The sequence below is a fragment of the Rutidosis leptorrhynchoides genome, chromosome 1 (genome assembly GCF_046630445.1).
Source record: "Rutidosis leptorrhynchoides isolate AG116_Rl617_1_P2 chromosome 1, CSIRO_AGI_Rlap_v1, whole genome shotgun sequence".
In the NCBI taxonomy this organism is placed as follows: domain Eukaryota; kingdom Viridiplantae; phylum Streptophyta; class Magnoliopsida; order Asterales; family Asteraceae; genus Rutidosis; species Rutidosis leptorrhynchoides.
Window position 1 is genome coordinate 57230083 of NC_092333.1, and position 22917 is coordinate 57252999.

General features: G+C 33.0%; 1 protein-coding gene across 1 annotated transcript; it reads left to right on the forward strand.

Annotated features, from left to right (window-relative positions):
- Window positions 1-9367: 9367 nt before the first annotated feature.
- Window positions 9368-12004, forward strand: LOC139871445 (uncharacterized). The gene is made up of 6 exons (XM_071859178.1): window positions 9368-10213; window positions 10306-10513; window positions 10628-10788; window positions 10888-11109; window positions 11605-11617; window positions 11727-12004. The coding sequence occupies exons 1-6, from the start codon at window positions 9368-9370 to the stop codon at window positions 12002-12004; spliced, it is 1728 nt and encodes a 575-aa protein (XP_071715279.1).
- Window positions 12005-22917: the final 10913 nt, after the last annotated feature.

Sequence of the window (22917 nt, forward strand, 5' to 3'; positions counted from 1 at the left end):
GTAAGATCATCGCTTGAAATAAGATTGTTATAGTTATAGAAATTGAACCAAAGTTTGAATATGATTATTACCTTGTATTAGAATGATAACCTACTGTAAGAAACAAAGATTTCTTGAGGTTGGATGATCACCTTACAAGATTGGAAGTGAGCTAGCAAACTTGAAAGTATTCTTGATTTTATGTAACTAGAACTTGTAGAATATATGAAGAACACTTAGAACTTGAAGATAGAACTTGAGAGAGATCAATTAGATGAAGAAAATTGAAGAATGAAAGTGTTTGTAGGTGTTTTTGGTCGTTGGTGTATGGATTAGATATAAAGGATATGTAATTTTGTTTTCATGTAAATAAGTCATGAATGATTACTCATATTTTTGTAATTTTATTAGATATTTCATGCTAGTTGCCAAATGATGGTTCTCACATGTGTTAGGTGACTCACATGGGCTGCTAAGAGCTGATCATTGGAGTGTATATACCAATAGTACATACATCTAAAAGCTGTGTATTGTACGAGTACGAATACGGGTGCATACGAGTAGAATTGTTGATGAAACTGAACGAGGATGTAATTGTAAGCATTTTTGTTAAGTAGAAGTATTTTGATAAGTGTATTGAAGTCTTTCAAAAGTGTATAAATACATATTAAAACACTACATGTATATACATTTTAACTGAGTCGTTAAGTCATCGTTAGTCGTTACATGTAAGTGTTGTTTTGAAACCTTTAGGTTAACGATCTTGTTAAATGTTGTTAACCCAATGTTTATAATATCAAATGAGATTTTAAATTATTATATTATCATGATATTATCATGTATGAATATCTCTTAATATGATATATATACATTAAATGTCTTTACAACGATAATCGTTACATATATGTCTCGTTTAAAAATCATTAAGTTAGTAGTCTTGTTTTTACATATGTAGTTCATTGTTAATATACTTAATGATATGTTTACTTATCATAGTATCATGTTAACTATATATATATCCATATGTATGTCATCATATAGTTTTTACAAGTTTTAACGTTCGTGAATCACCGGTCAACTTGGGTGGTCAATTGTCTATATGAACATATTTCAATTAATCAAGTCTTAACAAGTTTGATTTCTTAACATGTTGGAAACATTTAATCATGTAAATATCAATCTCAATTAATATATATAAACATGGAAAAGTTCGGGTCACTACAGCATGGACTCCAAATCTCGTCCTTATTTAAGTATGCAACAGCGGAAGCTCTTAATAATCACCTGAGAATAAACATGCTTAAAACGTCAACAAAAATGTTGGTGAGTTATAGGTTTAACCTATATATATCAAATCATAATAATAGACCACAAGATTTCATATTTCAATACACATCCCATACATAGAGATAAAAATCATTCATATGGTGAACACCTGGTAACCGACATTAACAAGATGCATATATAAGAATATCCCCATCATTCCGGGACACCCTTCGGATATGATATAAATTTTGAAGTACTAAAGCATCCGGTACTTTGGATGGGGCTTGTTGGGACCGATAGATCTATCTTTAGGATTCGCGTCAATTAGGGTGTCTGTTCCCTAATTCTTAGATTACCAGACTTAATAAAAAAGGGCATATTCGATTTCGATAATTCAACCATAGAATGTAGTTTCACGTACTTGTGTCTATTTTGTAAATCATTTATAAAACCTGCATGTATTCTCATCCCAAAAATATTAGATTTTAAAAGTGGGACTATAACTCACTTTCACAGATTTTTACTTCGTCGGGAAGTAAGACTTGGCTACTGGTTGATTCACGAACCTATAACAATATATACATATATATCAAAGTATGTTCAAAATATATTTACAACACTTTTAATATATTTTGATGTTTTAAGTTTATTAAGTCAGCTGTCCTCGTTAGTAACCTACAACTAGTTGTCCACAGTTAGATGTACAGAAATAAATCGATAAATATTATCTTGAATCAATCCACGACCCAGTGTATACGTATCTCAGTATTGATCACAACTCAAACTATATATATTTTGGAATCAACCTCAACCCTGTATAGCTAACTCCAACATTCACATATAGAGTGTCTATGGTTGTTCCGAAATATATATAGATGTGTCGACATGATAGGTTGAAACATTGTATACGTGTCTATGGTATCTCAAGATTACATAATATACAATACAAGTTGATTAAGTTATGGTTGGAATAGATTTGTTACCAATTTTCACGTAGCTAAAATGAGAAAAATTATCCAATCTTGTTTTACCCATAACTTCTTCATTTTAAATCCGTTTTGAGTGATTCAAATTTCTATGGTTTCATATTGAACTTTATTTTATGAATCTAAACAGAAAAAGTATAGGTTTATAGTCGGAAAAATAAGTTACAAGTCGTTTTTGTAAAGGTAGTCATTTCAGTCGAAAGAACGACGTCTAGATGACCATTTTAGAAAACATACTTCCACTTTGAGTTTAACCATAATTTTTGGATATAGTTTCATGTTCATAATAAAAATCATTTTCCCAGAATAACAACTTTTAAATCAAAGTTTATCATAGTTTTTAATTAACTAACCCAAAACAGCCCGCGGTGTTACTACGACGGCGTAAATCCGATTTTACGGTGTTTTTCGTGTTTCCAGGTTTTAAATCATTAAGTTAGCATATCATATAGATATAGAACATGTGTTTAGTTGATTTTAAAAGTCAAGTTAGAAGGATTAACTTTTATTTGCGAACAAGTTTAGAATTAACTAAACTATGTTCTAGTGATTACAAGTTTAAACCTTCGAATAAGATAGCTTTATATGTATGAATCGAATGATGTTATGAACATTATTACTACCTCAAGTTCCTTGGATAAACCTACTGGAAATGAGAAAAATAGATCTAGCTTCAAAGGATCCTTGGATGGCTTGAAAGTTCTTGAAGCAGAATCATGACATGAAAACAATTTCAAGTAAGATTTCCACTCGAAATAAGATTGTTATAGTTATAGAAATTGAATTAAAGATTGAATATGATTATTACCTTGTATTAGAAAGATAACCTACTGTAAGTAACAAAGGTTTCTTGATCTTGGATGATTACTTGGAATGGATTTAGAAAACTTGGAAGTAAACTTGCAATCTTGGAAGTATTCTTGATTTTATGAAACTAGAACTTTTGGAATTTATGAAGAACACTTAGAACTTGAAGATAGAACTTGAGAGAGATCAATTAGATGAAGAAAATTGAAGAATGAAAGTGTTTGTAGGTGTTTTTGGTCGTTGGTGTATGGATTAGATATAAAGGATATGTAATTTTGTTTTCATGTAAATAAGTCATGAATGATTGATTACTCATATTTTTGTAATTTTATGAGATATTTCATGCTAGTTGCCAAATGATGGTTCCCACATGTGTTAGGTAACTCACATGGGCTGCTAAGAGCTGATCATTGGAGTGTATATACCAATAGTACATACATCTAAAAGCTGTGTATTGTACGAGTACGAATACGGGTGCATACGAGTAGAATTGTTGATGAAACTGAACGAGGATGTAATTGTAAGCATTTTTGTTAAGTAGAAGTATTTTAATAAGTGTCTTGAAGTCTTTCAAAAGTGTATGAATACATATTAAAACACTACATGTATATACATTTTAACTGAGTCGTTAAGTCATCGTTAGTCGTTACATGTAAATGTTGTTTTGAAACCTTTAGGTTAACGATCTTGTTGAATGTTGTTAACCCATTGTTTATTATAACAAATGAGATATTAAATTGTTATATTATCATGATATTATGATATATAATATATCTTAGTATGATATATATACAGTTAAATGTCGTTACAACGATAATCGTTACATATATGTCTCGTTTCGAAATCATTAAGTTAGTAGTCTTATTTTTACATATGTATTTCATTGTTAATACACTTAATAATATATTTACTTATCATTTAACATAATTAACCAAGTGTATCAATATCTTAATATGATTCATATGTACCTAGTAAGACGTTGTTATAATGATAATCGTTATATATATCGTTTTCGAGTTTCTTAAATTCATAGTCTCATTTTTATGTATATAACTCATTGTTAAAATACCTAATGAGATACATACTTATAATAAAATCATGTTAACTATATATATAACCATATATATGTCATCGTATAGTTTTTACAAGTTTTAACGTTCGTGAATCACCGGTCAACTTGGGTGGTCAATTGTCTATATGAAACCTATTTCAATTAATCAAGTCTTAAAAAGTTTGATTGCTTAACATGTTGGAAACACTTAATCATGTAAATAACAATTTCATTTAATATATATATAAACATGGAAAAGTTCGGGTCACTACACATTGTGTTCGTAAAATTATTTCAAGTTGAACGGTGGTGTCGGAAAAATTTAATATGTGGCGAGTTGTAAGATATGGGCCGTTAATAATTTCGGTGAAGTTTGTTTAAAGTTTTTTAATATAATAATAATTTTATATTATTTACCCCCGAAAAATTGACAAAGTTGACATTGTTTGAGGGCCAGTTTTAAAGCTTTGTTATTGTGGTTTGGAAAATGTGGGTTGGCTCAAATGACACAAAAGCCCACCACATTTAGTATATATAGGATTAATAAGACCACACCCAATCATGACATGCTTATTCAAAAAGACTGAATGCCACATCAACACTTTTTAAGAAAGGCTGAAAAAGACATACCACTACCAACCATTATATACTTCTTAAAAAGTAATGAGCCCACAATATTACTAAAACATAAAAATAAATAATGTTCGGGCCCACTACAAGTCACTACATCACCACATATTATTAAAACATATAAATAAATAATGTTTAGGGACCCACTTGCTGAGTTACTTCCCATCTTCATGGTTCTCCAAAAGGACTGTTTTAAAATTATGCTTAGAAATGATGGATAAAGACATGTATATGCCTATGGTGTCTTTTTAAAAAAGTAAAAGACACACCCAACGACTACACCGTTGGGAGTGGTCTAAGAAGTTAAGTTGTATTATGTCCTTAATGTATGTGGATAGGATTAAAGGAGAAAGAAAATGTAAGGGTAAAATTGGAAAGTAAACATAAAGTACAGTACTTTTATAACAGTCCTTAAACTGTGTGTTTTTTGTCTGTAGATTATTAATATGGGACAGAAGGAGTAATAGATTTGAATTTGATTAAGTTATTTAATAATGTAATAAATAATACTGTAATCAAATTTTTAAGTGTCATTACTACGTCTTGCTATGATACTCTGTAAGAGATTACTTGTTTTTTCATTATCATGTTTTGGATTATTAAAATATACAATCTAATTGTTGTATTTTTCTGTTTTATGCTTATTGTATGTTTAGCAAATGCAGGTCATGTTTTGGAAGCTTGCTTGTTCTTGTGGATTGCTGTTTGAATTGCAGTTTTTGTTGAAGTGTTGAAGGTTTTAGACTCAGTGCGAATCATGTGATATTTATGTCAAATCGACATACCTAGTATGGAGGTTTCATTTATATCACAACGATGGGACGTAATTGAGTCTAATACATATGTACAGGGACTATTTCTGTCAACTTCCAATCATGTTTCAAGTTGAAGGACCTATTGTGAATATAGTTAAAGTTCAAGGTTCTGATATGAGTCTGTGTGTATTTATATATATATATAAAATGTGTTAGGGTTTAGATTGATTCACTGATTCATTCGATCAAATAGCTGCTCATATTGTTCTTCTGTAATTCTGGTTTTGAGATCATCTTCTTGGTGATTCCGTTTTCTTTGTTTAAACTTGCACGCGTGTAAAGAATTGTTGATTGGAGAATAGTTTTCTCTAGTTCGTTGGTTATTGTGTTAAACTTGTTTGTTGATTTGTGTGTTGGTAAAGAAGCAATCTGTTGATCTGTACTTTTCTTCATGGTATCAGAGCGTATGCCTGATATATATTGATTGATTGGGTGTTACTGTGATGCCCCGTACAAAAACCATCGTGTACGAATCATCAATAACAGGATCATTACAAGGTCAAACACTATATGCGTTTTCAAAACAAGTTTGCATTCATGGTAAAAGGTGACGTCATAACTAACGTCGAATGTTTTACATCAAAAGTATGCTTCTATGAATAGAAGAAAAGATAATAGTGTGTGACCCTTAGGTCATTACAAATCATTGTTTCAAAAGTATTAAAGTTTATGAATGCAAGATAAACGTTCATGCGGTGACATCTCTAAAGCAGCGGGTGTCTACAGCAAGACTAGTACAACAGCGGAAGCAAGCAACCTTAAGCACCTGAGAAAAACATGCTTAAAACGTCAATACAAAGGTTGGTGAGCTATAGTTTAAGTATAACAGTAATGTAAGGTAGACCACGAGATTTCAGTGCTTCAACAAGCGTTTCAAAATAGTATGTAAAGTATATGTTTAACCGTGGGCACTTGGTAACTAACTTAACGTTTATAACCCCCTGAAAGTACACTTGGCGAGTGCGTATGTTTACGAAGTATTAAACACCCGTTAAATTCTAGCGCTACTAGCCCGAGTGGGGATGTCAAACCATATGGATCCATATCTAAGATTCGCTTTCACCGGTTCAAAAACCAATGACTAAACGTTACCGAGCTAAAGGGAATGTTTATGCCGTTGTATAACCCACACATATATAAAGTTTAAGTACTCGTGCCTAGTATGTAAAACATAAAATGTGCATGTATTCTCAGTTCCCAAAATAGTTAAAGTAAAAAGGGATGCTATAACTCACAGTGGTAAAGTAGTAGTAAAGTTGAGTCGGGAAGTAATCAAGTATGTAGGTCCAGAAAGTCCTCAACCTAAGTCAAATATTACTAAGTCAGTAAATCGTCCCAATAGGTTTAAATGTATGTAAATTAGGTCTTAAGTATCATCATCATTCATCATCAAACAAAAAGTGTAAAGTAAGTTTCATTCGAGAAAAGAGTTTAAAAACAAAGGCTGAATTCGATCAGTCACCACGGCCTCTATACAAAATAAAATGAGGTGAGACCAGTGGCCATGGCTCCGCATATGAGTCCTTTAGTTGCTGTAAAAATTCTAGAACCAAACTCGACTTTTTTTGACCGTGGCAACGGTTTAAGTGCGAGTACGTCAGAATTTTCAGCACAACGTTAAAAGGACATAGTGACGTTCGGAGGGCCATAGATCCTAAACCGTAACTCGGATTAAGACGAGTATTAAATGAAAAATTATCTAATCGAACAGAGCTAACTGAAAATCAACTTTACAGTAGCCCAGGTATTCTGATCAGTTCCAGAAAACAGTAAATAGTAGATTCCGGTGGGTTCTTGGTGCTTGATGTTCATCACGGTTCTCATCCTTGATGCATATAGCTTCAAGTGTACAACTCGTTGATGTGTTTACATCATCTTTACCAAGTTTTGACTATCATAACACAAGTTTAACTCTAAGATAAGTAGCACAACTCATTTAAGGGTTGTAAGTAGTTTGATGAACCAAAGTTACATCAAGATCTTAGATCCGACACATACATGAACTCTAAAAGTAATATTAACCAAGTTTTGACTATTATGACACTAGTGTAAGTCTAAGATGTGTAGCACAACTCACTTAAGAGTTGTAGGAAGTTTGATGAACCAAAGTTACATCAAGATCTTAGATCCAACACATACAATAGTTATAAAAGTAATATTAAGCTACAAACTTGAAAATAACTTAAGTAAACAAGATCTTAAGTTGTAGAACATAGTTCTTAGTTAGATCTTGAAGATCCTAGACTCCAGAGTCTAGATCTAAAGTTCTTAAGTTAGATCCAACACAAGTATATGAAGTTATAACTAAAAAGTTATACTTCCATGTTCTTGAACTTACAAAGTTAACTTTTAGTTCCAAGAAATATGAGATCAAGATTAACTAGTAATACTTGACCAAATCACAACTTTAAAGTACATAAAATGAAGAAGTAAGTTAAATCTACAAGTAATAAGTTCATGGTTGTTCATACTTGGAAAGATTCAAGCCTAAGCTGTGATCCTTAAGAAAGTAAACTTTAAGTTTACATCATGAACACAAGTATGATTATAACTCATGAACTTACAATCTTTTAAAACATTAAGTGTAGAACATAAACTAGAAAGTTTTGTTCTTGTATGTTCTTGTATGAACAAGATAAAATGAAGAACAAACTAGAGTTTGATTCTTAATTACTAGTAAGTATATAGCAATAACAAAAGAACAAGTAATTAATCAATAACAAGAACAAGTAACAAAACAACAAATGATGATGATGTATATGTATGTATGTTACGGTTTTGATGTGGAAAAAGGAAGAGAAAGAAGTCTTGTTACTTACAAGAATGGAGAGAAAAGATGAGAGAAGATGTGAAGTAAAGTGAAGTGTGTGAAAGAGTAAAATGGATACAAGTAATAAGTAATAAAAAAAAAAAAAATTTAAACTCTCCCTCCTACCCCACAAACTCACGGTTTTGGAAGAGAAAAGAGGAAGGGAAAATCCCACTAGTTCTTTGCATGTATTTGGCTCAAAAAGGTGGTAATAAGGTGTGTTTGCATGGGAACAAGGTGTAAGTAACTTGTAACTAGATTCCTTATCATTAATCAAACTAGTTAAGCCTTAAAGTAATACTTACATGAAAGATGGGCTAATTAGTCCATTAAGATTAGTAAGGTGGGCTTCTAAGTCCATTACTATTAATAAAAGCTCAAGTTCAAGTAATTAACAAGTTAATCCAACAAAGCCCAAGTAATTAACTAGTAACCTTAGTTAATTAAAAATGATTAATAACAATTAATCATGAATGTAAATAATATCTTAAATATTATTCGTGAAAAGTTCATGTGTCACAAAGACATGTCGAGCATTCAAAAGTCAATCATGGTAACAAGTAAATGTAATAACATACATTCATTAAATCACAAGTATTAATAATAAACATTATTAATTAAATATGGAAAAACCAGGGTCGTTACAGTTACGATCTAGGGTTTGGTGTTCTTCAAATTATTTTTGGGGAAATCACACTTTTGTTCGAAATTAGGGTTTCGAAACCCTAATTTGTTCTTGTTTGGGGATTCTTGGCTGTCAGAATTCTTTCACTTTCATCCGCTGCTATTACTAAAGATCTAGGGGAGTCTCTCACACTTCTCTTCTATTTCTTTATTTTGTGTTCAAATTAATTGATTCTTTAATAGATCACCTTAGCCCAACTCTTGACCTTGATTCCTTGAAATAAACGAAAACCTGATCAAGCTTTGGTTAGATCTAAGAAGGATTGATTAATTCTTGTCTTTTTATTATTATATTTTTAATTGTTTTATATTCTTTAATTAATTGTAATCTTTTGTCAATATGGCAAAAGATGATGAGGTTTCTAGTAGTGATGTTACTCAGATTAGTAAACTGGATTTTGGAGATCCTCTTTACCTTCATCCAAGTGATATTAGTAGTACTCCTTTGATTAATGTAAAACTTAAAGCTACTAAAAATTACAAGTCCTGGGCATGTGCCATAGAACTTGCTTTACAAACTAAAAACAAAATGGATTTTATAAATGGAACTTTTAAAAGGAATGAAGGGAATGAGGTTCTTGAAATCCAGTGGGACAGATGTAATGTTGTTGTTTTGTCTTGGAGATGTAATGTTGTTGTTTTGTCTTGGATTCTTGGTTCTATGTCTGAAGAATTATATAATGGTCAGATTTACTCTAAAATTGTATCCGAGGTTTGGACTGAATTAAAGGAAACATATGATAAAGTAGATGGATCTGTGATCTTTAATTTGTATCAAAAGATAAATTCAATAACTCAAAATGGTAGTGTTGTATCTGATTATTATCATAAACTTAATTCACTATGGAAACAATATGATATAATGATACAGCTTCCTAGCTGTGAATTTACTTCATCCAAAGCATTTAAAGATCACACAAGTTTAATCAAATTAATGCAATTTCTAGTGGGTTTAGATGATGTTTATCAACCCATTAGAAGCAATATTCTTACCAGAGATCCATTGCCCTCAGTGAATACTGCTTTTTCTATCATCTCTAGGGAGGAGTCACACAGAGGTACTCATTCAATAGAAAAGAAATCCTCTAGTGAGACTTCTGCTGTTTTTGCTAATACTTATAAAGATAAATCCACACAGAATCATATAGAGTTAAAATGCATCAAATGTGGAAGAAATAATCATACTGTAGAAAGATGTTTTGAGGTGGTTGGGTATCCCAGCAAAAGTGGGAACTTAAAATGTACTAAATGTAGTATGACTAATCACACTATTGATAGATGTTTGAGGTCATAGCATATCCACCTAATTTTATGAAAAAGGGGTTTGGTAATAATAACTTTAAAAGAAACAATAGTAAAAGTAGTAATGAAAATCAATATCCTAGCACTTCTACTAATGTTTCTTTGAGTCATGATCAAATAACTAGGCTCTTAAGTCTTCTAGATGATAAAAGTGGATCAAGGGCTGCTGCTGCTAGTGCTGCAGGTAATTTTGTCAACTACAATGTGTTTTTTAACACTAATTTTGAAAGATTTTGTGTTAATAATAATTTTGGTGGTTCTAAAGATAACACTCATTATGGTTGGATTATTGAATCAGGTGCTAATCAGCATATGACTAATTCTATCAAGAATTTTGATTCATACACTGATGTTAGTGATCTTAATATTACTGTTGGACACCCAAATGGGACGAAAGCTAAAGTGTCTAAAATTGGTTGTTTAAAGTTGTCTGGTGACATTGTTTTGCAGGATGTTCTGGTAGTTCCAGACTACTGTGTCAGTCTATTATCTGTAGATTATTTGGTTAAAGATAATAATTTGTTTGTTGGTTTTGATAAATTTAATTGTTATATCCAGGATTTGGTGTCCAGGGAGACACTTCTAACTGGTAGTCAAAATTGTGGTTTATACCTTCTTACTGAAAATAAAGAAGGTAATATCAATAGTTCTAATATAAGTAACACTAGTAGTTCTAGTGAGTTGTGGCATTGCAGGCTTGGTCACCCTGCTGATCAAGCATTAAATGCTTTAAAACTAGGGTTAACTGTAAAACAAAATGAAAACAAGTTACCTTGTGAGGTCTGTCATAAATCAAAACAAATTAGGGAACCATTTCCCTTAAGTGAAAATAAATCTACTTGTTTAGGAGAATTAATTCATCTTGATGTATGGGTTTCATATAAAATACAAAGTCATAAAGGTTTTAAATTGTTTTTAACTGTTGTGGATGAGTATTTGAGAGCAGTTTGGGTCTATCTTCTTAAAACAAAAGAAGATGTGTTTAATTGTATATAAAATTTGTATTTCATTCTTCAAACTCAATTTAATAAATCTATCAAGTGTATAAGAAGTGATAATGGAAAAAAAATTTATAAATTCTAAAGTAAGTGACTTTGTACATAAACATGGCATCATACATCAAACATCTTGTGTGTATATACCTCAACAAAATGGGATTGTTAAGAGGAAACATAGGCACTTGCTTAATGTTGCAAGAGCTCTTATGTTTCAAGTGGGAATTCCTTTGAGGTTTTGGGATGAATGTATTTTAACTTCTGTTTATCTAATTAACAGGACTCCTACCTCTGTTCTGCATGGAAAGTGTCCCTTTGAGTTGATATATAATAAAATTCCAAATCTTTCTCATTTAAGGGTTTTTGATTGTCTTGCTTTTTCAAAAATTTTAAATAATTCAGATAAATTTTCTCAAAGGTCTGAAAAATGTGTTTTTCTAGGTTATTCATCTGTTAAAAAAGGATACAAGTTGTATGGTCTTGAAAGTAAAAGTTTGTTTATCTCTAGAGATGTAAAGTTTTATGAAAACATTTTTCCTTTCAAATTAAAGTCAAATGAGTTTGTTAATCCAAATTCTGATAACAGTGTGAATCAATTGAATTTTTTTGAAGTTTTTAAAATGACAACCAAAATACTCAAAGTTCCAATGATGAAGGGAAATATATGCATGACAACATGAATAATAGCAACAGTGAAGGTAGTTCTGATGATAGTTCAAATGATCATTCCAAGGATAAGTCTCCTCTGGATAGTTCAACTGAGCAAACTCAGAACAGCAACACTGATGCTACATATGTTGATAATACACTCCCTGAGGACACTTCTCAACAAGGTCAAAATGTGTCTGTTCCTACTTATTCTTTTACTCCATCTTCAAGAAGATCTCAAAGAGACACTTCTATGCCAAAAAGATTTAATGAATATATAGTTGAAGGAAAAGTAAAATATGGCATTAATAAATATGTTAATTATTCTAATCTTTCTAAAGAAAATTTTTCTTTTGTCACCTCTTTAAATAAATCTGTTGAACCTTCAAATTATTGGGAAGCCTCAAAGGATAAAAATTGGGTTGATGCTATGATTTTAGAAATGGAAGCTTTATACAAAACAATGGTGTGACACCGCTAAATTTTTTATTTTTTTTACTTAACGGAAGCATTCTATTAAACAAATATGATATAAATGGTAATCAACGTTTGTACAAACCGATGTCACGTGTCATTAAAACAAATAACATATTTAACTGGAAAAGACGTAATTACATTCTGTTTTCCAAAGTACACGGTTCAAATCCTAAAAGACCACATCAGAGTTAACCCTGTCAAACATAACATTACCATGCCCGTCTTCTCCCAAAACTGCACTATCTACAAAAGCTACAACCTGCAGGGAGGATATGGAGGGGAATTAGCACGAAGCTAAGTGAGTACGACTAACTACAAGCAATAGTATACAAGAATCGTCATACTAATCATGTCACAAAAACTAACAAACAAACATCACCCAAGTGCCGTCTACAGAGACTCTGGCGGCTCGGCCAAACCATTAACCACCAGTTGATTAGACTCGGACTTACCAGAAGTTCCTCCACCACCGTATGTATATATATAATCCACATGCGATGGACGCGTCATTCACATATATACACACCACGATTGTCTAGGCAACCACATGAAGAACCCAACCCGCAGGTTTATCTCTCCTATCGAGGCAACCACACAATAGGGACGCACTGGGCTCCAACAGACAAGCATCAACTAACATGTAGTCATCACAACATACTAACTAACTATATCAGTAAGTATATCTAACAAGCATGACAATCATAATATAACATGCTACTCTATACTGAGCGGCTTCCTTATCCTTATCACCTGAACATAAGGCAAATCAAGTTAGTTTCTGTCCGTTAGCACCAAACAACACAGTATAAAAATTTTTTGTATAAAAAGCGCTCGCTAAAATTTTTTACTTAACACTTGTGCATTTTCAAAATTTACATCCTGATCATCAATGTCACGACCCGACTTTTTCGACTCGCTCTTGTGCTTTGTGATTTCACGAAACTGTGTATTTGTGCGTACTGAGCTATATTATACTCTGGGATCTTACTACATGTGGATTACTTTCGTTTATATGTTTAAACGTGCCTTTAAGTACGTAGGTTACTTAACTTGATCCCCAGAAGCCTTTATGACAGTTAGTGTCACCTGACGTTTAGAACGAACTGCGTACTGTGTACACGTTTAACTTTTGTCGTAATTGGAATATTATGACTACGAAATACTAATTGTTATTTTATAATAACAATTACTTGGGTTTTTGAATGCTTAATTACGCTTAGTAATTTACTAGAGCACACTAGTTAGTCTTGTTGGACTTTCTACCTCGTTGGACTTTAGCCCACCTTACACTAGCTAGTGGACTATTTAATTAGCCCAATTATTAATGACTAGTGATCCAATAATATGTAAGACAAATGCCCATTTATTAGAGGGAACATACTAGCATTTTTGCTTACCATTATCCTTAATGTTGCATGTGATCCTAACATAAGCACCAACTTTAGACAACCATTAATCAAAAAGCAAAAAGGTGTCCCCCTTGTCCCCTCCCAAAACCCACGACCACCATCACCTCCCCACACCCTCACCTTCTATAAATACCAAGCTTATTCATCCCATTTCACACTTGATCTCATTCACAAATTACACACACTTACTCTCTAATTCTCTCTCTAGTCTTTCTCACTCTAAAAAGTGTAAGTTTTAATTTTTCTTTCTGTTCTTCTTCCCTTCATATCCACAACATCATCATCATCATCATCATTTAAAGGATCTAGCTTTTAGCTTTTGATCTTGTTATATCTTGTAGATTCAAACCCTTCAAACTTGGGTTTGAATCCTTCAAGAATATGAAAGATTCAAGCTTTCTAGCTTTGAATCTTCATTTACTTGTTAGATCTAGCTTACGATTTCTTTATTTTTTTATAAAGATCAAAACTTGTGTTTATGATCTTCATGTAACTTGAAGATCTAGTCTTTTGCTTTAAGGATCTTCAAGAACACTAAAGATCCAAGCTTTCTAGCTTAGGGTTTCATTATTTTGTTAAAGATTTTAGCCTTTTAGCTTATGATCTCATTACTTTCATTAGATCTTAGCTTTCTAGCTTATGGTCTCATTAATCTTGTAAAGATCCAAGCTTTCTAGCTTAGGGTTTTCTTAATACTTGAGATCTAAGTTATTATTGTAGATCTCACTTACTTGGAACCTTTTTGTGTTTGTTGTGATGATAAAGATCAAGTATTCATCATCACATATGATGGAGATGCATAAACTTGTGTAAAAAGGACAAAGGTTGAAGCTTTATTGGATTTATGCAATAAAGAGGCAATCTTGATGTTCAAAACTTGTAGAATGATAGATTTTACTCTTAGTTGTGTGTTGATGATTGAACCTTGGTCACAGTGATGCTAACACATCAATGAGTTGTACACTTGAAGCTACAAGCATCAAGGATGAGAACCGTGATGAGCATCAAGCACCAAGAATCCCACCAGAGCATTTGTTTGCTGTTTTTTGGGGTCTGATCAGACTCCTAGACTTCTGGAAAATTGATTTTCAGATATTTCGTTTAGAGTAGATGACTTTTCGTTTAGGCCTTGCCTAAATCCGATATACGGTTTAGGATTTATAGCCTTCCGAAAGTCACTACGCCTTTGTAACGTTGTGCTGAAATTTCTGACCTACTCGCACTTAAACCATCACCACGGTCAAACGAAGACGAGTTAGGTTCTGAAAGTTTTTCAGCAGTTAGAGGACTCACATACGGATCCTTGGCCACTAACTACGCATCTTTTCGATTTGTGTAGAGGTCGTAACAGCTGTCCAAAGTCAGCCTTTTTTTCGATCTCTATTCTTGTTAAACTTACCTTAGCTTTGATGAATGATGATGATGTTGATGATGATACTTAAACTTAATTTATTCACTTTTAAACTTTTGGGGACAACATACTGACCTAGTCACCTTTGACTTAGGATGACGAACTTTCGGACCGACTTACTACCTGCATACGTTTCATATCGACTTTTACTGCTCATTCACTGTGAGTTATAGCATCCCTTTCTACTTTTTACTATTTTTGGGACTGAGAATACATGCGTTTTTTTAACGTTTTGCACACTAGACACGAGTACTTAAACTTTATATATGTGTGGGTTATAAAACGGCACAAAGATTCCCCTTAGCTCGGTAACGTTTAATCATTGGTTTCCTAACCGTGAACGCGAATCTTAGATATGGATCCATAGGGTTTGACAACCTCACTCGGGCTAGTCGCGCTAGCAGACAACGGGTGTTTAATACTTCGAGGACAAACGCACTCGCCAAGTTCACTTTTAGGGGGTGATATACATACGTTAAGTCTAGTTACCGGGTGTCCACAGTTAAGCATATACTTTTCATACTGATTTAAACTGCTGATTGAAGCACTAAAATCTCGTGGTCTACATTATTTTACCGATTACAAACTATAGCTCACCAACATTCGTGTTGACTTTTAAGCGTGTATTTCTCAGGTGCTTAGACGATGTTGCTTCCGCTGTTAGACTTGCTATCTTGGTGTTATAGACTTGCTGTTATGGACCTGCTGTATTAGATTTCCGCTGCATTACTTAGAGATGTCTCAATCATGAAACTTTTATTTTGCATTCGTAACTTATGTTATTTTCAAACAATAGCTTTGTAACGACCTTTGGGTCACGTACTTATGTTAATGCTTCTATTCATAGGAAGCACGTTATCTTTTGTAAACGCTTTTTTTTTATGAATGCAAAACTGGTTTTCAAACAGTATATAGTGTTTAACCTTGTAATGATCCTGTTTTTGATGAACTGTACACGATGGTTTTGTACGGGGCATCACATTTGGTATCAGATCATTGGTTGTAGGGAATTAGGTTGCATTAGTGAGTCTAGACCAGACCGAGTACGATTCACTAATAGGACTAATCTACAACTTGCTCGTATACTTGTTACTGCTTACTACTGCTGCTTGCTACTGCTTACTTATACTGCTATGTGAACTTGTTGTATGCTATTGCTTATCCTCGTTACTGCATGCTGTTGTCCACTTTCGATTGCATGTTACCTTGTTTAGTACTGTTGTTATTGCCATGCTATGTACTACGGTAGACGATCTAGGTTGCTGTAGTACCTAATTACGTGCTTGATATATGTCTTACTGACATGGAAAAAGTTATTTTTCCTTGTTCAGATGTCACACATGCTGCCCATGAACTTTGACTTCGAGAGTGACTCAGATACGTCTGCTACCTTGCCTACGGTTGTTGCTGATTCACCGCTACCCTCCGACGACTCTGGAGATTCGCCTTCTGGAGATAGTGGACTCGTGCTTGACCTGATGGACATCTCGGATGGAGACGAGGATCCAGAGGAGATTCCAGCTCCACCCAGCCCTGGATTCCTGGGAGCACAGCACCATTCCAGTGATGCTGTGATTCCTGGGGGAAACGGAGACGGTCCTTTCCGTAACGAGCATGGACATTGGGCTTGACGCACCGCTGATGGACGTGTTGTACCGATTCCACCAGGCAGATATCGACTTATGACCACTGGCCAGATGCTTTCTCTCACCCGCGATGATCCTTCATTACCTTCCGACGATTCAGACGGTTCATCATCCGATGACTCCAGCGAGGAGGATCCCGAGGAGGATTCTGAGGATGACCCTGAGGAGGATCCCGTGCAGCCGCCCTCTACCCCGCGGAAGAAGCAGTACCGTTTCGATGGTACTATTATTCCAGGGGTTAACGGTGAAATGTCCCGTTCTTATTGATTAAAAACGTTCCATATTAATTGATTTCGTTGCGAGGTTTTGACCTCTATATGAGACGTTTTTCAAAGACTGCATTCATTTTAAAATAAACCATAACCTTTATTTCATCAATAAAGGTTTAAAAGTTTTACGTAGATTATCAAATAATGATAATCTAAAATATCCTGTTTACACACGACCATTACATAATAGTTTACAATACAAATATGTTACAACAAAATAAGTTTCTTGAATGCAGTTTTTACACAATATCATACAAGCATGGACTCCAAATCTCGTCCTTATTTAAGTATGCGACAGCGGAAGCTCTTAATAATCACCTGAGAATAAACATGCTTTAAAACGTCAACAAAAATGTTGGTGAGTTATAGGTTTAACCTATATATATCAAATCATAATAATAGACCACAAGATTTCATATTTCAATACATATCCCATACATAGAGATAAAAATCATTCATATGGTGAACACCTGGTAACCGACATTAACAAGATGCATATATAAGAATATCCCCATCATTCCGGGACACCCTTCGGATATGATATAAATTTCGAAGTACTAAAGCATCCGGTACTTTGGATGGGGTTTGTTAAGCCCAATAGATCTATCTTTAGGATTCGCGTCAATTAGGGTGTCTGTTCCCTAATTCTTAGATTACCAGACTTAATAAAAAGGGGCATATTCGATTTCGATAATTCAACCATAGAATGTAGTTTCACGTACTTGTGTCTATTTTGTAAATCATTTATAAAACCTGCATGTATTCTCATCCCAAAAATATTAGATTTTAAAAGTGGGACTATAACTCACTTTCACAGATTTTTACTTCGTCGAGAAGTAAGACTTGGCCACTGTTGATTCACGAACCTATAACAATATATACATATATATTAAAGTATGTTCAAAATATATTTACAACACTTTTAATATATTTTGATGTTTTAAGTTTATTAAGTCAGCTGTCCTCGTTAGTAACCTACAACTAGTTGTCCACAGTTAGATGTACAGAAATAAATCAATAAATATTATCTTGAATCAATCCACGACCCAGTGTATACGTATCTCAGTATTGATCACAACTCAAACTATATATATTTTGGAATCAACCTCAACCCTGTATAGCTAACTCCAACATTCACATATAGAGTGTCTATGGTTGTTCCGAAATATATATAGATGTGTCGACATGATAGGTCGAAACATTGTATACGTGTCTATGGTATCTCAAGATTACATAATATACAATACAAGTTGATTAAGTTATGGTTGGAATAGATTTGTTACCAATTTTCACGTAGCTAAAATGAGAAAAATTATCCAATCTTGTTTTACCCATAACTTCTTCATTTTAAATCCGTTTTGAATGAATCAAATTGCTATGGTTTCATATTGAACTGTATTTTATGAATCTAAACAGAAAAAGTATAGGTTTATAGTCGGAAAAATAAGTTACAAGTCGTTTTTGTAAAGGTAGTCATTTCAGTCGAAAGAACGACGTCTAGATGACCATTTTAGAAAACATACTTCCACTTTGAGTTTAACCATAATTTTTGGATATAGTTTCATGTTCATAATAAAAATCATTTTCTCAGAATAACAACTTTTAAATCAAAGTTTATCATAGTTTTTAATTAACTAACCCAAAACAGCCCGCGGTGTTACTACGACGGCGTAAATCCGGTTTTACGGTGTTTTTCGTGTTTCCAGGTTTTAAATCATTAAGTTAGCATATCATATAGATATATAACATGTGTTTAGTAGATTTTAAAAGTCAAGTTAGAAGGATTAATTTTTGTTTGCGAACAAGTTTAGAATTAACTAAACTATGTTCTAGTGATTACAAGTTTAAACCTTCGAATAAGATAGTTTTATATATATGAATCGAATGATGTTATGAACATCATTACTACCTCAAGTTTAGTAGGTAAACCTACTGGAAGTGAAAAGAAATGATCTAGCTTCAAAGGATCTTGGATGGCTTGAAAGTTCTTGAAGTAGGATCATGACACAAAAACAAGTTCAAGTAAGATTTTTGCTCGAATTAAGATAGTTTATAGTTATAGAAATTGAATCAAAGTTTGAATATGAATATTACCTTGAATAAGAAAGATAACCTACTGTATATAACAAAGGTTTCTTGATCTTAGATGATTACTTGGAATGGATTAGAAAGCTTGGAAGTAAATTAGTAAACTTGAAGGGATTTTTGAAGTATTCTTGAAGTGTTCTTCCTATGATGATTATAGCTTGATTCTTGAAGTGATTTTTGATGAAGATGATGATTAACTACTGGAAAAATACGTTCATAATAGTGTGGGTGTGTTGAGAGAGAATTAGAAAGAGATTTGGAAGTGAAATGGAGTGAATGATGAGTGTTAATTGGTGAGTGGTGAGTGGGGTTAAAAGGAGTTCTAGTTAGTTGACTAGCTCATGGTAGAAGTTAAAATTGATTAGTCATACATGACATAATCAAGAGTGGAATCCCATGCTAGTTCCTATTGGTATATACCCATAGTAAGTACGTTTTGAAGCTGTGTATAATACGGGTAAGAATACGACTAGAATTCTTGATGAAAGAAAAGAATGGGAAAGTAACTGTAACCATTTTCGTTAAGTATGAGTGTTTTGATATATGTCTTGAAGTATTCCAAAAGTATTTTAATACATCTAAATACACTACATGTATATACATTTTAACGGAGTCGTTAAGTCATCGTTAGTCGTTACATGTAAGTGTTGTTTTGAAACCTTTAAGTTAACGATCTCAATTAATGTTGTTAACCCATTGTTTATTATATCTAATGAGATGTTAAATTATTATATTATCATGATATTATGATATATTAATATATCTTAATATGATATATATACATTTAAATGTCGTTACAACGATAATCGTTACATATATGTCTCGTTTCGAAATCCTTAAGTTAGTAGTCTTGTTTATATGTATATAACTCATTGTTAATATACTTATGGAGATACTTACTTATCATAATCTCATGTTAACCATATGTATATCCATATATATATCGTCAAGTCGTTTTTACAAGTTTTAACGTTCGTGAATCGCCGGTCAACTTGGGTGGTCAATTGTCTATATGAAACATATTTCAATTAATCAAGTCTTAACAAGTTTGATTGCTTAACATGTTGGAAACATTTAATCATGTAAATATCAATCTCAATTAATATATATAAACATGGAAAAGTTCGGGTCACTACAAACGGAGGTAGACCGTTCATGGACGCACATGGACAGTTGGTTAGGGTCATCGCTCGTAAGAGGGTCGTACCGTATCCTGCCGATCCATTCGTGCATAAGACCGCCCGCACTGTGCCGTCTACATCTGCATCACCTGCACCATCTGCACCATCTGCACCACCTGCCCCACCAGCATCCCCCGTAGTCGAGGAACTGACGAGGGAAGTGCATGTCCTCCGTGCTCGGGTAACTGAGCTCGAGGACCAGATGTCCCACCTGATGGACATCATTTACCCACCTTCGCCCTAGGACTATTGTATTAGATTTCCTTATGTATTCCATTTGTAGTTTCCTGTTTTTCATTTATGTAATGTACGAACCTAATGCCATTGTACGTAACTTTCTTATTATGAATGGAATTACCGTTGCTTAATTGTTGTACGGCGTTTACTTTAAGTTATCACATGTTGGCTTTGGTGCTATCTGCTGCTCTTTGCCATGCTTAGTTATCGTGTATTGTGTTGTTTCCGTACTGTTTACCTTATGCTATGACATTACCGATTATGGGATTTTGACTTAAGTCGAAACTTTTTTTGGAAGATCGATGGCTAACGGAAGAGGTCTGAGAGAAATCCCCATCACAGCTCAAATCGAGGAGATGATAGCTACTCGAGTAGTCGCGGCTATAGCGAATGCCAACCCTGCTCCAGCTCCATCGGCTAACCCCGCTGTTCAGAACGGGCGTACTTACAAGGAGTTCCAGAGTTGCAAGTGTAGTGACCCGAACTTTTCCATGTTTATATATATTAATTGAGATTGATATTTACATGATTAAATGTTTCCAACATGTTAAGCAATGAAACTTGTTAAGACTTGATTAATTGAAATAGGTTTCATATAGACAATTGACCACCCAAGTTGACCGGTGATTCACGAACGTTAAAACTTGTAAAAACTATATGATGACATATATATGGTTATATATATAGTTAACATGATATTATGATAAGTAAACATATCATTAAGTATATTAACAATGAACTACATATGTAAAAACAAGACTACTAACTTAATGATTTTGAAACGAGACATATATGTAACGATTATCGTTGTAACGACATTTAATGTATATATATCATATTAAGAGATATTCGTACATCATAATATCATGATAATATAATAATTTAAAATCTCTTTTGATATTATAAACATTGGGTTAACAACATTTAACAAGATCGTTAACCTAAAGGTTTCAAAACAACATTTACATGTAACGACTAACGATGACTTAACGACTCAGTTAAAATGTATATACATGTAGTGTTTTAATATGTATTCATACACTTTTGAAAGACTTCAAGACACTTATCAAAATACTTCTACTTAACAAAAATGCTTACAATTACATCCTCGTTCAGTTTCATCAACAATTCTACTCGTATGCACCCGTATTCGTACTCGTACAATACACAGCTTTTAGATGTATGTACTATTGATATATACACTCCAATGATCAGCTCTTAGCAGCCCATGTAAGTCACCTAACACATGTGGGAACCATCATTTGGCAACTAGCATGAAATATCTCATAAAATTACAAAAATATGAGTAATCATTCATGACTTATTTACATGAAAACAAAATTACATATCCTTTATATCTAATCCATACACCAACGACCAAAAACACCTACAAACACTTTAATTCTTCAATTTTCTTCATCTAATTGATCTCTCTCAAGTTCTATCTTCAAGTTCTAAGTGTTCTTCATAAATTCCAAAAGTTCTAGTTTCATAAAATCAAGAATACTTTCAAGTTTGCTAGCTCACTTCCAATCTTGTAAGGTGATCATCCAACCTCAAGAAATCTTTGTTTCTTATAGTAGGTTATCATTATAATACAAGGTAATAATCATATTCAAACTTTGGTTCAATTTCTATAACTATAACAATCTTATTTCAAGTGATGATCTTACTCGAACTTGTTTTCGTGTCATGATTCTGCTTCAAGAACTTCGAGCCATCCAAGGATCCATTGAAGCTAAATCTATTTTTTCTCTTTTCCAGTAGGTTTATCCAAGGAACATAAGGTAGTAATGATGTTCATAACATCATTCGATTCAAACATATAAAGCTATCTTATTCGAAGGTTTAAACTTGTAATCACTAGAACATAGTTTAGTTAATTCTAAACTTGTTCGCAAAAAAAAGTTAATCCTTCTAACTTGACTTTTAAAATCAACTAAACACATGTTCTATATCTGTATGATATGCTAACTTAATGATTTAAAACCTGGAAACACGAAAAACACCGTAAAACCGGATTTACGCCGTCGTAGTAACACCGCGGGCTGTTTTGGGTTAGTTAATTAAAAACTATGATAAACTTTGATTTAAAAGTTGTTATTCTGAGAAAATGATTTTTATTATGAACATGAAACTATATCCAAAATTTATGGTTAAACTCAAAGTGGAAGTATGCTTTCTAAAATGGTCATCTAGACGTTGTTCTTTCGACTAAAATGACTAC